The sequence below is a fragment of the Schistocerca americana genome, chromosome 1, assembly GCF_021461395.2.
Source record: "Schistocerca americana isolate TAMUIC-IGC-003095 chromosome 1, iqSchAmer2.1, whole genome shotgun sequence".
In the NCBI taxonomy this organism is placed as follows: Eukaryota; Metazoa; Arthropoda; class Insecta; order Orthoptera; family Acrididae; genus Schistocerca; species Schistocerca americana.
In genome coordinates this window covers 645,948,395-645,963,964 of record NC_060119.1, presented here as the reverse complement: position 1 = coordinate 645,963,964, position 15,570 = coordinate 645,948,395, and the positions used below count along the sequence as shown (strand labels likewise).

The following is a 15,570-nucleotide window of genomic DNA, read 5'->3' as shown; positions in this document are numbered from 1 at the left end:
TTTTCACTGTGTTTGTTAACTTAACATTTACAGTTGTGCCCATTGATGGTAAAATGTTAAAATTGTGCAATTAAACTGTGAAGTTTTCTAATAAACAAGCCTTATTATTTAATTAAATGAACAACATGATTACAGTTGATGCTTCACATAGATGGTACAAATGGAACAAAATGGGAAAAGTAACATGTCTATGTTCTAAGCTGTGTCAGTGACACTAGATACATTTTAAAATTCTTTCAAAAATAATATCCTTGTATTGTTGTAAATCTCGTAGGAGTGACTATAATATCAGCTATCTGAAAGAAGGACTATTTCCTCCTGTTACTGAAATAATGAGGAACAGTAGTGTACCTAAAGTAGAGCTTTTAGGAATGCAGATAAGGATATCCCTCACTTATGAAGCTCTCTCTTGCTTCAAGTAATTTAATAATTTCATACTATGCACTGTGTTATTTTTACTAATTATTTATTTAACCATTCTTTATATCAAAGCTCTTTCTTCTTCAAGATTTACACAGTATAATGCATTGGACATGCAACAACAAATAGCAATTGTACTTATTTTGTTAATTAATCCTTTAAATATTTGGTGAATGACATAAGTTCCTCAATCATTATTTCTATAAACAACTGTTTTACTGAATGCATCTCCCTCAGAATTACTCAGATCATGTAACCAAGAATTAATTCCTACCAGATAAAATATAGTTCTCTCTCTCTCTCTCTCTCTCTCTCTCTCTCTCTCTCTCTCTCTCTCTCTCTCTCTGTCTGTGTGTGTGTGTGTGCAGAGAAAGATGGCAATTTGAAATCTAAAGCTCAGCTCTTTGTTTGTGTGTCTGTGTTCTTCCTAATACTTCCTCAGTGTAGTCAGTATTACTACATCAAAATGATGTTATGAGAGTGAAGAACAGTTTTGATAAGTTCAATATTTTTTCCAGGAAATAGTGTCACTACCAAGATTGTTTGTGGAAGGAGCATCTCGATTTGACGTGAAACAAGGGGAATTAGGTAAGATAGTTTGTAAATCCGTGAGTATATATAGCCACTTTACAGTGCGTGGTAGAGGATACTTTGTATCAATACTACTGATTTCCTGTTATAAGCTATTTGCATATTGAAAGAGAAAAAGGAAAATGAACAATGTAACACCTTACAACTCTGTGATGTTCATACAAAGCAGTGAGGCTTATTATTGATACCAGGATACAGTATTTTAAGAATAAGCTAAAAGAGGTGGTACAGGACGAAATACATACAGTAAGAAATGGTCGTGTAAAATTCCATGTATTCCACAGTAAATTTGTATCAATGTTTGAAATTAATTTTCCTAAATAATTGTTCACACAGTCCATCGAAAAGCAAGTAAGTCATGGGTAATGAAAGGGAATAAAATATAATGAGAAAGGAAAAGGGGAATTTATACAAAGGCCAGAACAAGTCATGATCTGACATTACTTGTATTCTACAAAAAATACTGTTATATTTTAAGAAAAGTCATTGAAAGTCGATAAATACACATTCATTACAGAAATTAATAATTCTGATAATAAGATTTAAACTATATAGGATATTGTGAACTATGAGACAGGACAACCAGTTTGTGTACAAAATACTGTCATAATTAAACTGAATGTCAGTGCTGTGACTGACAATTCACAAGTTGCAAATATTTTTATCAATCACTTTCTATGTAGCAGCAAAAATAGGATTAAATGAAGTAGCAAAAGAATATATTAAAAATATCGATCCATGTAACTTTAAGCAACAGGAATTAGGGGGTGGACAAGAGGAAATGCATGTTTTTTAAACAGCTAGTACTCAGTGATGAGTGGGGGTATTGACGTTGAGTGACCATTGGCAGAAAGGCCAGACAATGCAGTTTCAGTTTCATGAAGGATTGGAATGTACTGCATCATGTGATTGTGGTCAGACAGTTTTTTAGAAACAATGATTCTGTGGTCACAGTTCAACGCCTTTTCTGAAGGATGTCAAGCTGCAGTGACAGATCAAACCACTATACTCCAATGGGTTGCAGCATTAAAAGTACTGGATCTGTGAAGACAAAGAAGCAGCTGGTCTTCCCATTGAGTCTGAACTTCAGAAAACATAGACAGAGTGAAATGACAGTCCTTGCTAGTATGAAACTATCTGCTAGGTGACAGGCTGTATCACAGGGTATGTCAAGTCATTCACTTCACTGCATCTTACATGACAGTCTCAAATTATACCGTCCGCAGCTCATGCTCTTGCAGTCGTGTTCTCGCTTCCCGAGCACGAGGTCTTGGGTTCGATTCCCGGCGGGGTCAGGGATTTTCACTTGCCTTGACATGACTGGTTGTTTGTGTTGTCATAATCATTTCATCATCATTCATGAAATTAGCGAGTTTGGACTGAGCAAAGGTTGGTAATTTGTATGGGCACTGACAACTGCGCAGTTGAGCGCCCCGCAACCCAAACACCATCATCATCATCGTCATCATCAAATTATACCCACAGAAAATAATGATTGTCTAGTGCAGAGAATTTTGTGTCTTATGGAAGGAAGGTTGGTTTTAACATACGATCAACATCAATGCCATTAGTGACAGAGCACAAGCTTGGACTGTGTCAGGGGTGGGGAAGGAAATCAGGTGTACCCTTTCAGTGGAACCATCCTTGCATTAGTCTGGAGTGATGTAGGGAAATAATGGAAAACTTAAATCTGGATGGCCGGATGTGGGCTTCAACCGTTGTCTTCGTGAATGCAAGTCCAGTGTGCTAACAACTGCACCACCTCACTTGGTTGGCATAATGGATGCTATTCTTATGAAAGATGTAGATGCCCAGTACTCAAGAGTGATGGAGCCCATTTTCATCTGGATGGTTATGGTAATGTACAGTACTGTTAGTACTGGGTGTTGGACAACCCACACGAACTACATCAAAAACCTCTCCACAACTCAAAAGTAACAGTGTGGTGTGGTATCTCCAAGATAGGGATTATTCGACCTTAAGTTTTTGAAGAGTGAGGAACAATGGTTACTGTGACATCAGTTTGCTACGCCAAAATGTTAAATAATTTTCAAGGACTTGAAAAGCACCAAGTGAAGATGAGAGAAATGTGGTTCCAACAGGATGGTGTCACAGCTCATGTGGCAACAGCATCCATGGATGTGGTTTGACAAGTTTTACCAGAGCATGTAATTTCATGATATGCTGATGTTCCTTGGGTCCCAGGCTCACCCAGTCTATCGATCTGTTACTTCTTTTTGTGTGGCTACTTGAAAACATGAGTGTACATCAACAAGCCATGCACAATCAATTACCTCCAGATTTCCATTCATCAGGAAATAGAAGCTGTGCTGATTGAAATTTTGGAGAGAGATGTGGGTAACTTTCAGGATAGAATCCAAATTTGTGTCCGGTAGTAAAGACGTCATCTCAACAACATTATTTCCCAAACATAATTGAGGTATGTAAATTTAAAAAATGCAATAAAAGTGCTATTACTGAATTCAAGACTTTTTACAAAATAAAAGCAGGTTTCAGTTTTTCAATAGTAAAACCATGAAAAACTGCCTATTGGCTTCTGTCTCGGGTTCTTTGGCCGACATTCATCTAAAAATTTTACTGACGTTTTGCCAGCATGAGTGGCTGGCATTGTCAAATCTTCACCCTCCATTGCTGGTGGTGAAGCTTTGACAATGCCAGCCATTCGTGTGGCAAAATGTCAAAAATGTCAGTAAAATCATTAGATGAACGTGGGCCGAAGAACACGAGACAGAAGCCAATAGGCAGTTTGTCAACAAGTGGCCACGAAAGCCCTAACAATTTAGTAAAACCGTGCATTTCCTCTGCTCTACCCCGTTTCACAAATATTGTCTGAACATAATATAATAATGAATGTTTTTAAAACAAAAGCTTCTGTGGTGTTGATGAAATTTCAAACAGAATTCTTATGAATTTTTCTAACATAATAAGTAATATCCTCAGTGATATATGTAATGCGTCACTGACGTAGAAAATATTTGCAGACACTGCCATTTTTAAACTTCTTTATAAAGAAGATGACACGAAAAAGTTAAGTAGTTATTGTCCAGTTTCCTTACTGATATCTTGTTTAAAAATATTTGAAAAGGAAGTGTACTTAGGAGTAGTTCCACATTTAATTAGAAACAATTTACTTAGAATATCACAGTTTGAATTCCAGAAGGTTTGTTTGACTGAGAATGTCATTTATACATTATCTGTGCAACTATTACAATTGTTAAACAATAAAATGTCAGTCTGTGTTGTGTGTGTGTGTGTGTGTGTGTGTGTGTGTGTGGTCTTTCCAAGGCATTTGATAGAATAGCTCATGTTAAGGCATTTGATTGAATAGCTCATGTTACTCTTTTAGATAAACTTAACTTTCATTAAACTGATGACTTTATGAACAACTGGTGTAAATCATGTTGTTATTGTCTTCAGTCCTGAGACTGGTTTGATGCAGCTCTCCATGCTACTCTATCCTGTGCAAGCTTCTTCATCTCCCAGTACTTACTGCAACCTACATCCTTCTGAATCTGCTTAGTGTATTCATCTCTTGGTCTCCCTCTACGATTTTTACCCTCCACACTGCCCTCCAATGCTAAATATGTGATCCCTTGATGCCTCAGAACATGTCCTACCAACTGATCCCTTCTTCTTGTCAAGTTGTGCCACAAATTCCTCTTCTCCCCAATTCTATTCAATACCTCCTCATTAGTTATGTGATCTACCCATCTAATCTTCAACATTCTTCTGTAGCACCACATTTCAAAAGCTTCTATTCTCTTCTTGTCCAAACTATTTATCGTCCATGTTTCACTTCCATACATGGCTACCCTCCATACAAATACTTTCAGAAACGACTTCCTGACACTTAAATCCATACTCGATGTTAACAAATTTCTCTTCTTCAGAAACGCTTTCCTTGCCATTGCCAATCTACATTTTATATCCTCTCTACTTCGACCATCATCAGTTATTTTGCTCCCAAAATAGCAAAACTCCTTTACTACTTTAAGTGTCTCGTTTCCTAATCTAATTCCCTCAGCATCACCCAACTTAATTCGACTACATTCCATTATCCTCGTTTTGCTTTTGTTGATGTTCATCTTATATCCTCCTTTCAAGACACTGTCCATTCCGTTCAACTGCTCTTCCAAGTCCTTTGCTGTCTCTGATAGAATTACAATGTCATTGGCGAACCTCAACGTTTTTATTCCTTCTCCATGGACATTAATACCTACTCTGAATTTTTCTTTTGTTTCCTTTACTGCTTGCTCAATATACAGATTGAATAACATCGGAGAGAGGCTACAACTCCGTCTCACTCCCTCCCCAACCACTGCTTCCCTTTTGTGCCCTTCGACTCTTATAACTGCCATCTGGTTTCTGTACAAATTGTAAATAGCCTTTCGCTACCTGTATTTTACCCCTGCCACCTTTAGAATTTGAAAGAGAGTATTCCAGTCAACATTGTCAAAAGCTTTCTCTAAGTCTACAAATGCTAGAAATGTAGATTTGCCTTTCCTTAATCTATTTTCTAAGATAAGTCATTGGGTCATTATTGCCTCACGTGTTCCAATATTTCTGCGGAATCCAAACTGATCTTCGCCGAGGTCGGCTTCTACCAGTTTTTCCATTCGTCTGTAAAGAATTCACGTTAGTATTTTGCAGCTGTGACTTATTAAACTGATAGTTCGGTAATTTTCACATCTGTCAACACCTGCTTTCTTTGGGATTGGAATTATTATATTCTTCTTGAAGTCTGAGGGTATTTCGCCTGTCTCATACATCTTGCTCACCAGATGGTAGAGTTTTGTCAGGACTGGCTCTCCCAAGGCCGTCAGTGGTTCCAATGGAATGTTGTCTACTCCCGGAGCCTTGTTTCGACTCAGGTCTTTCAGTGCTCTGTCAAACTCTTCACGCAGTATCGTATCTCCCATTTCATCTTCATCTACATCCTCTTCCATTACCATAATATTGTCCTCAAGTACATCGCCCTTGTATAGACCCTCTATATACTCCTTCCACCTTTCTGCTTTCCCTCCTTTGCTTTGATCTGGGTTTCCATCTGAGCTCTTGATATACATACAAGTGGCTATCTTTTCTCTAAAGGTCTCTTTAATTTTCCTGTAGGCAGTGTCTATCTTACCCCTAGTGAGATAAGCCTCTACATCCTTACATTTGTCCTCTAGCCATCCCTGCTTAGCCATTTTGCACTTTCTGGTGTAAATCATACCTAACAAAAAGAATACAGTAAGTTCCACTGAAGAAGAGAAAATGTAAATGGCTGGGGACACATCAGAGAGCGAGTCCCACTAGGTTCAATATTGAGTCCACTCCTATTTCTTATATGTGTGGATTACCTTCCACTTAACATTCACCAATCACAATTGGTACTTTTTGTAGATATTGATGTCATAATAAATTGCATTAGAGAGAAAGTAACAGAGGAAATTATTAATGATGTTTTTTGGAGATTTACTAAGTGGTTATCTGAAAATGGACTCTCTCAAAATTTTCAGTAAAAATGCTATACTCAATTCTGTGTAACAAATAGAGTCTTATCAACAACTGATGCAGTACATAAGGAGAAGTCAGTAAATTTTTGGGTGTAAATATTGATGAAAACTTGAACTGGAAGAACCATACTACTGAGCTGCTGGAACAGTTAACCCTTTAACTGCTCTGGACGTGTTAATGTGAGCACCTTCGTACCTGTCCCTGTGTGCTCTGAATGTGTTTACGTGTGCCACCAGTACTTCTACTTGGTACTCTGGACGTGTCTACATGTAGACATATTCCACTAACGTTCCTTGTGTGATGTGATGTGCTCAAAGGAGAAGAACAAACGAACAACAGGGCAATTCCTGTCACATCTAGAAATAAAAAATTTCCCACAGACAAAAGAGGACGGGGCTGTTTGTTTATGTGGTTGATTGGGTTTTTGAATGATCAGCATTGTTATAATTATTAGCAAAATCCATAGATTCAGACTCCCAGAGTGGAATTAAACAACTAACAGGAGTAATGGGTAAGAAAGATAACATATTATCTTCTCAGTGTATCCAAAAAACGAAATTTTGACAGAGAATTTTTGCCAGAATGCTACAGTTCTAAGGGCCAGTTGTATAGCCCCCGGTTAGCAGCTGCTGAAGTTTTGTTCTTGGAATAGCTTGGAAAACACATTGTATGAACATGTAATAATGCCTAACCGGAGAATAAATGTGGGATAAGTGAACCAGTGATTCTGGCAGGGTTAGTGAAATTAACCAGAGAATAAGATTTGACAACGGTAGGAATAGTTACAGAATTAGTGTTGGCAAGATTATTTGTTGGAATGAGGAAAGAGAAGAAATGGGGACATCACACAAATTATATGAAACAATATGACAATTGCAAATTTATATAAAAATTTCGTGCTACTACTTTTTGATCTCATGCTTGAGAAACTGGAGCATATGAATGAAATGTGGAACTATTTCCTAACATAAAACTTTTCGCTTGTAGAAGGCCAGGCATTTGATATTGATACATCAAGAATTATATTCTGTCATGTTATTTATGTAAATTAGGTACATAACAATGACCATTTGCACCAAAACAGTGTTGCTTATTTGGTGCGTGTTACAATTGCTGCAATATTAGAAAGTCCCATTTCAAAGTTGTTAGTTAATAGGCAATACAGAGCACAAACTTTCTGAAGAGTTCTTATTCTCCTGGTCACAAATAATCCCAAGCAGTATTAACTGTGAATTTTTTTGATGGAGGTAGGATGTCAAACCAGCTGACTGGGAGCAGGAGAGGCATTGCATGACGTTATAATTTCCACTGTCCTGAATATAGGTTTTATGGATTCCATTACAAAATATACACATTTGAATTCCACAGAGTGAAGTACAGTGACATGCAATAGAAGAATTCTGTGTGAAGAAGTGTGTCACTGCTCTTTGGCTCACTTAAGACCAAATAACATGTATTAAATTTCCTCAAACATATATTCTGTATATATCAAACTCTTCAGAAATTATTTAATTGGAGAGATAAAAAATCTATTCACCAAGTGGTGGCAGAACACACACGTAAAAGACTGTTGTAGTTGGCAAGCTTTCGGAGACAGTGGCTCCTTCTTCAGGCAGAAGGTTTGAAGGGGAAGGAAGAAGGGTGAAGGAAAAGGACTGGAGAGTTATAGGAAAATGGGTAGATTTTGGAAAAATCACCCAGAACCATGGGTCAGGGGAGACTTACCATATGGGATAAGAAGGAAAGACTGTTTGCTGGGGCTGCATTCGACAAGATTTGAAAACCTGAGAGCTTAAAGGTGGAAGACATGGTAATACACAGACAAATTTTGCTGCCTAAACATCATGCATAGGTTAATAAGAGTGAAAAGCTAAGTGCATTGTAGGTGTCAGAGATGGGAAGGCAGAGTGTCTACAACTCGGGACAACCAGGAGATCTGGGAAAAACCCGGTAATTTTTTCATCTGGGAGAAAACCGGGAAAAACTCAGGATTTTTTTTTTGAATTCCAGGAATTTTTCATTGTTTTTGTTCTCAGTTAAATTTTTGTAATTTTGACTGGTAAGAACCAATCCTCTAACAAAGGATATTACTGTATCCTGCTACTGCAGAATAATACTGCAGCCATAAAACGTGAACGAGAGAAAAAACTAAAATAAAACTTAAATTGCAAAGGAAATGCGCCATATACAGCAACAAAACACAGTGCTCATACAGGGTGTTTCAAAAATGACCGGTATATTTGAAACGGCAATAAAAACTAAACGAGCAGCGATAGAAATACACCGTTTGTTGCAATATGCTTGGGACAACAGTACATTTTCAGGCAGACAAACTTTCGAAATTACAGTAGTTACAATTTTCAACAACAGATGGCGCTGCAAGTGATGTGAAAGATATAGAAGACAACGCAGTCTGTGGGTGCGCCATTCTGTACGTCGTCTTTCTGCTGTAAGCGTGTGCTGTTCACAACGTGCAAGTGTGCTGTAGACAACATGGTTTATTCCTTAGAACAGAGGATTTTTCTGGTGTTGGAATTCCACTGCCTAGAACACAGTGTTGTTGCAACAAGACGAAGTTTTCAATGGAGGTTTAATGTAACCAAAGGACCGAAAAGCGATACAATAAAGGATCTGTTTCAAAAATTTCAACGGACTGGGAACGTGACGGATGAATGTGCTGGAAAGGTAGGCTGACCGCGTACGGCAACCACAGAGGGCAACGCGCAGCTAGTGCAGCAGGTGATCCAACAGCGGCCTCGGGTTTCCGTTCGCCGTGTTGCAGCTGCGGTCCAAATGACGCCAACGTCCACGTATCGTCTCATGCGCCAGAGTTTACACCTCTATCCTTACAAAATTCAAACGCGGCAACCCCTCAGCGCCGCTACCATTGCTGCACGAGAGACATTCGCTAACGATATAGTGCACAGGATTGATGATGGCGATATGCATGTGGGCAGCATTTGGTTTACTGACGAAGCTTATTTTTACCTGGACGGCTTCGTCAATAAACAGAACTGGCGCATATGGGGAACCGAAAAGCTCCATGTTGCAGTCCCATCGTCCCTGCACCCTCAAAAAGTACTGGTCTGGGCCGCCATTTCTTCCAAAGGAATCATTGGCCCATTTTTCAGATCCAAAACGATTACTGCATCACGCTATCTGGACATTCTTCGTGAATTTGTGGCGGTACAAACTGCCTTAGACGACACTGCGAACACCTCGTGGTTTATGCAAGATGGTGCCCGGCCACATCGCACGACCAACGTCTTTAATTTCCTGAATGAATATTTCGATGATCGTGTGATTGCTTTGGGCTATCCGAAACATACAGGAGGCGGCGTGGATTGGCCTCCCTATTCGCCAGACATGAACCCCTGTGACTTCTTTCTGTGGGGACACTTGAAAGACCAGGTGTACCGCCAGAATCCAGAAACAATTGAACAGCTGAAGCAGTACATCTCATCTGCATGTGAAGCCATTCCGCCAGAGACGTTGTCAAAGGTTTCGGGTAATTTCATTCAGAGACTACGCCATATTATTGCTACGCATGGTGGATATGTGGAAAATATCGTACTATAGAGTTTCCCAGACCGCAGCGCCATCTGTTGTTGAAAATTGTAACTACTGTAATTTCGAAAGTTTGTCTGCCTGAAAATGTACTGTTGTCCCAAGTATATTGCAACAAACGGTGTATTTCTATCACTGCTCATTTAGTTTTTATTGCCGTTTTAAATATACCGGTCATTTTTGAAACACCCTGTACAAGCGTCTGCCAACAGCAAAATCGCTCAAGCTGCCAGATTGGGCAGCAGCCCTGGATCTAGAAGTACTGGGGGAGGGGGGGGGGGAGGGCAAATTCATATAAAACTTGTTTCATAAAGCGCCTAGCATCCAGCGCACGTTAGTCTATCAATTATTCGTATGACTTTGAAACGTGTCCCTGTCGGTTTTTGAACATTGTTGAATACATTCTAAGCTGATTTCTGAATGAATCGTAAGTTGATTTGTGAATGCATGCATAGTGTACGTGATGTCACTGTCAGTGGAATCCTCGTCACATCTAGAAATAAACTTTCCTGCAGACAAAAGGGACTATACAAGCTGAGCAGGTATAGCCGAACAAAAGAATTATATTCTGCGGTGTTATAAAAATGACCATTTCTGCCAAAACAGTCTTGTTTATTTGGCGTGTGTCACAACTGCTGCAGTATTATAAAGGCCTATTTTGTTTGATCTCGCAGACAGTGACAAAATATAGGTAAGCAGGTCGAGAAACCACACTAGTCTTGGGCCTATTTGTGATTACAGCTTTTTCAGTATTAGACAACGACATTTCGATTTTTCAAGTAGCAAAACATTTGACGAACTTTGATTAGGTAACAGATTCTTTCGCAGAAAGGAAAGCATGCCATGTAAAGCTGTAGCAAGATTAGAGAGAAACAAATTCTAGGAGCTAATCATTGAAGAAATGTGTACTGTCTTGCTTGTCTCTTCTCTTTACCGGCTTTATGTATCCTATACTTAATTTTATGTCACACAAAGCAGAACGTTGTTAGCTGATAGGGAATAAAAAGTGCAAATTTTCTGAAGAGTTTTTCTTTCCTTTTTTTCTTTTTTCTTTTTTTTTTTTGAAAAAGGTAAAAGAGGGGCAGGATGTCAAACCGGCTGACTGGAAGCAGGAGTGGCATCATAGGGCATTTTAATTTCCACTGTCCTGAATATAGTATGATGGCATCCAGTACAAAATATACACATTTCAATTCCACAGACCAAAATACAGTGATGTACGATAGAAGAATGCTATGTGAAGAGGTGTGGTGCTGCACTTTGGTACACTTAAGAATAGATAACATGTATTACAACTCCTCGGACATGTATGTTTTATGTATCAGAGTCTTCAGAAAGATGTGCACTACAAAATGAACATATTTTTGAAAATTCGATTTTTTTTTTTTTTTTTTTTTTTTTTTTTTTTTTTTGGCGTCCTATCCCAAACGGCTGAAAGCAAGGGGAAACTACAGCCGTAATTTTTCCCAAGGACATGCAGCTTTACTGTATGATTAAATGATGATGGCATCCTCTTGGGTAAAATATTCCGGAGGTAAAATAGTCCCCCATTCGGATCTCCGGGCGGGGACTACTCAAGAGGACATCGTTATCAAGAGAAAGAAAACTGGCGTTCTATGCTTCGGAGCGTGGAATGTCAGATCCCTTAATCGGGCAGGTAGGTTAGAAAATTTAAAAAGGGAAATGGATAGGTTAAAGTTAGATATAGTGGGAATTAGTGAAGTTCGGTGGCAGGAGGAACAAGACTTTTTGTCAGGTGATTATAGGGTTATAAATACAAAATCAAATAGAGGTATTGCAGGAGTAGGTTTAATAATGAATAAAAAAATAGGAGTGCGGGTTAGCTACTACAAACAGCATAGTGAATGCATTATTGTGGCCAAGATAGACACAAAGCCCATGCCTACTACAGTAGTACAAGTTTATATGTCAACTAGCTCTGCAGATGATGAAGAAATAGATGAAATGTATGACGAGATAAAAGAAATTATTCAGGTAGTGAAGGGAGACGAAAATTTAATAGTCATGGGTGACTGGAATTCGTCAGTAGGAAAAGGGAGAGAAGGAAACATAGTAGGTGAATATGGACTGGGGGGAAGAAATAAAAGAGGAAGCCGCCTTGTAGAATTTTGCACAGAGCATAACTTAATCATAGCTAACACTTGGTTCAAGAATCATAAAAGAAGGTTGTATACCTGGAAGAATCCTGGAGATACTAAAAGGTATCAGATAGATTATATAATGGTAAGACAAAGATTTAGGAACCAGTTTTTAAATTGTAAGACATTTCTAGGGGCAGATGTGGATTCCGACCACAATATATTGGTTATGAACTGCAGATTGAAACTGAAGAAACTGCAAAAAGGTGGGAATTTAAGGAGATGGGACCTGGAAAAACTGAAAGAACCAGAGGTTGTAGAGAGTTTCAGGGAGAGCATAAGGGAAAAATTGACAGGAATGGGGGAAAGAAATACAGTAGAAGAAGAATGGGTAGCTCTGAGGGATGAAGTAGTGAAGGCAGCAGAGGGTCAAGTAGGTAAAAAGATGAGGGCTAGTAGAAATCCTTGGGTAACAGAAGAGATATTGAATTTAATTGATGAAAGGAGAAAATATAAAAATGCAGTAAATGAAGCAGGCAAAAAGGAATACAAACGTCTCAAAAACGAGATCGACAGGAAGTGCAAAATGGCTAAGCAGGGATGGCTAGAGGACATATGTAAGGATGTAGAGGCTTGTCTCACTAGGGGTAAGATAGATACTGCCTACAGGAAAATTAAAGAGGCCTTTGGAGAGAAGAGAACCACTTGTATGAATATCACGAGCTCAGATGGCAACCCAGTTCTAAGCAAAGAAGGGAAGGCAGAAAGGTGGAAGGAGTATATAGAGGGTTTATACAAGGGCGATGTACTTGAGGACAATATTATGGAAATGGAAGAGGATGTAGATGGAGATGAAATAGGAGATAAGATACTGCGTGAAGAGTTTGACAGAGCACTGAAAGACCTGAGTTGAAACAAGGCCCCGGGAGTAGACAACATTCCATTAGAACTACTGATGGCCTTGGGAGAGCCAGTCCTGACAAAACTCTACCATCTGGTGAGCAAGATGTATGAGACAGGCGAAATACCCACAGACTTCAAGAAGAATATAATAATTCCAATCCCAAAGAAAGCAGGTGTTGACAGATGTGAAAGTTACTGAACTATCAGTTTAATAAGTCACAGCTGCAAAATACTAACGACAATTCTTTACAGAAGAATGGAAAAACTAGTAGAAGCGGACCTCGGGGAAGATCAGTTTGGATTTCGTAGAAATGTTGGAACACGTGAGGCAATACTAACCTTACGACTTATCTTAGAAGAAAGATTAAAAAAGGCAAACCCACGTTTCTAGCATTTGTAGACTTAGAGAAAGCTTTTGACGACGTTAACTGGAATACTCTCTTTCAGATTCTGAAGGTGGCAGGGGTAAAATACAGGGAGCGAGAGGCTATTTACAATTTGTACAGAAACCAGATGGCAGTTATAAGAGTCGAGGGGCATGAAAGGGAAGCAGTGGTTGGAAAAGAAGTGAGACAGGGTTGTAGCCTCTCCCCGATGTTATTCAATCTGTATATTGAGCAAGCAGTGAAGGAAACAAAAGAAAAATTCGGAGTAGGTATTAAAATTCATGGAGAAGAAGTAAAAACTTTGAGGTTCGCCGATGACATTGTAATTCTGTCAGAGACAGCAAAGGACTTGGAAGAGCAGTTGAACAGAATGGACAGTGTCTTGAAAGGAGGATATAAGATGAACAGCAACAAAAGCAAAACGAGGATAATGGAATGTAGTCAAATTAAATCGGGTGATGCTGAGGGGATTAGATTAGGAAATGAGACACTTAAAGTAGTAAAGGAGTTTTGCTATTTAGGGAGTAAAATAACTGATGATGGTCGAAGTAGAGAGGATATAAAATGCAGACTGGCAATGGCAAGGAAATCGTTTCTGAAGAAGAGAAATTTGTTAACATCGAGTATAGATTTAAGTGTCAGGAAGTCGTTTCTGAAAGTATTTGTATGGAGTGTAGCCATGTATGGAAGTGAAACATGGACGATAACCAGTTTGGACAAGAAGAGAATAGAAGCTTTCGAAATGTGGTGCTACAGAAGAATGCTGAAGATAAGGTGGGTAGATCACGTAACTAATGAGGAGGTATTGAATAGGATTGGGGAGAAGAGAAGTTTGTGGCACAACTTGACTAGAAGAAGGGATCGGTTGGTAGGACATGTTCTGAGGCATCAAGGGATCACAAATTTAGCATTGGAGGGCAGCGTGGAGGGTAAAAATTAACAGTGATATTGCTATTGGCTGTATACACCACATGTCCGAAGCTCTGAATATCCGCTGTCATTGGCTGGTGAGATTACGTGTCATGAGCTATGACTGGCTTACAAACACGCATCGCAATCTCGATTTCAATGCTTCGGGAAGTAACATGCAGTGTTTGGTGGAATTCGAATTTATACTTTCATAATACGAAAATATGCAGCTTACATGTTACTGCACATCAAACATCTTTCCAAAAGGTGTTTCATTTTCTAAAGTGCCGGGAAATTCTACGCCCATGTATAAAACCATAACCATTGAAAGGATTGATAAGTTATACAGTTCTGAGAGAAAATATACAGGGAAAAACTATGTTTCCATCTGAGAGAAAGTGTATTTTTAACTGGGAAATCTGGGAGAAATCCGGGAATTTCTTTTCCTTGTCTCTGTATACACCCTGGAAGGGGGCGGTGAAAACTAGACGGGAAAGACAATCAAAGATGTACAAAACTAAAACAGAGTAAAGCAAAGAGTAGTTACAGTGAATAAATGCTGAGATGGAGGAAATTAACATAACTTAAGGCCAGGTGGGTGGTGAGAACCAAGGACATGTTGTAGTGCTAGTTCCCACCTGTACAGTTCTAAGAAACTGGTGTGTGGGAAATACTCCAGATGGTGCATGTGGTGAAACAGGTGCCGAGGTCACGAATTTCATGTTGTCGAGCATGCCGTGCAACAGGATGTTGGCAGTTGCTTGTATACACCCTCTGCCTATGCCCATTCATCCTAATTGATAATTTGGTAGTAGTCATGCCAATGTAGAAGGCCAAACTGTGTATACATAATAACTGATATATTACATATGTCATTTCACAGGTGGCTCTACCTTTGATAGTATATGTTTTGCCAGTTACAGGGCTTAGTATAGGTGGCAGTAGAAGGGTGCATAGGGCAAGTCTTGCAGCTGGGATGGTCATAGGGGTAGGAGCCATAGGGTAGGGAGATGGGTGCAGAAGGAGCATAGGGTCTGACAAGAATATTGCGGAGGTTGGGACAGCGACAGAAAGCTATTGTAAGTGTGGAGGGTAAAATTTCCTACAGAATGGATTTCATTTCAGGGCATTATTTTAGGAAGTCATGGCCCTGCTGAAGTAGCTGATTAATACGT

At 39.1% G+C, this 15,570-nt stretch overlaps 1 protein-coding gene across 2 annotated transcripts in view; it reads left to right on the top strand.

The window, feature by feature from the left end:
• LOC124607793 (calpain-A-like) overlaps positions 1-15,570 on the top strand; it is a 241,886-nt gene that overhangs the window by 69,198 nt on the left and 157,118 nt on the right. For both annotated transcript variants that reach the window (XM_047139935.1, XM_047139934.1), the window contains exon 3: positions 939-1,008. In XM_047139935.1, the coding sequence (XP_046995891.1) occupies positions 939-1,008 (70 nt within the window). The remainder of the gene's footprint in view (positions 1-938; positions 1,009-15,570) is intronic.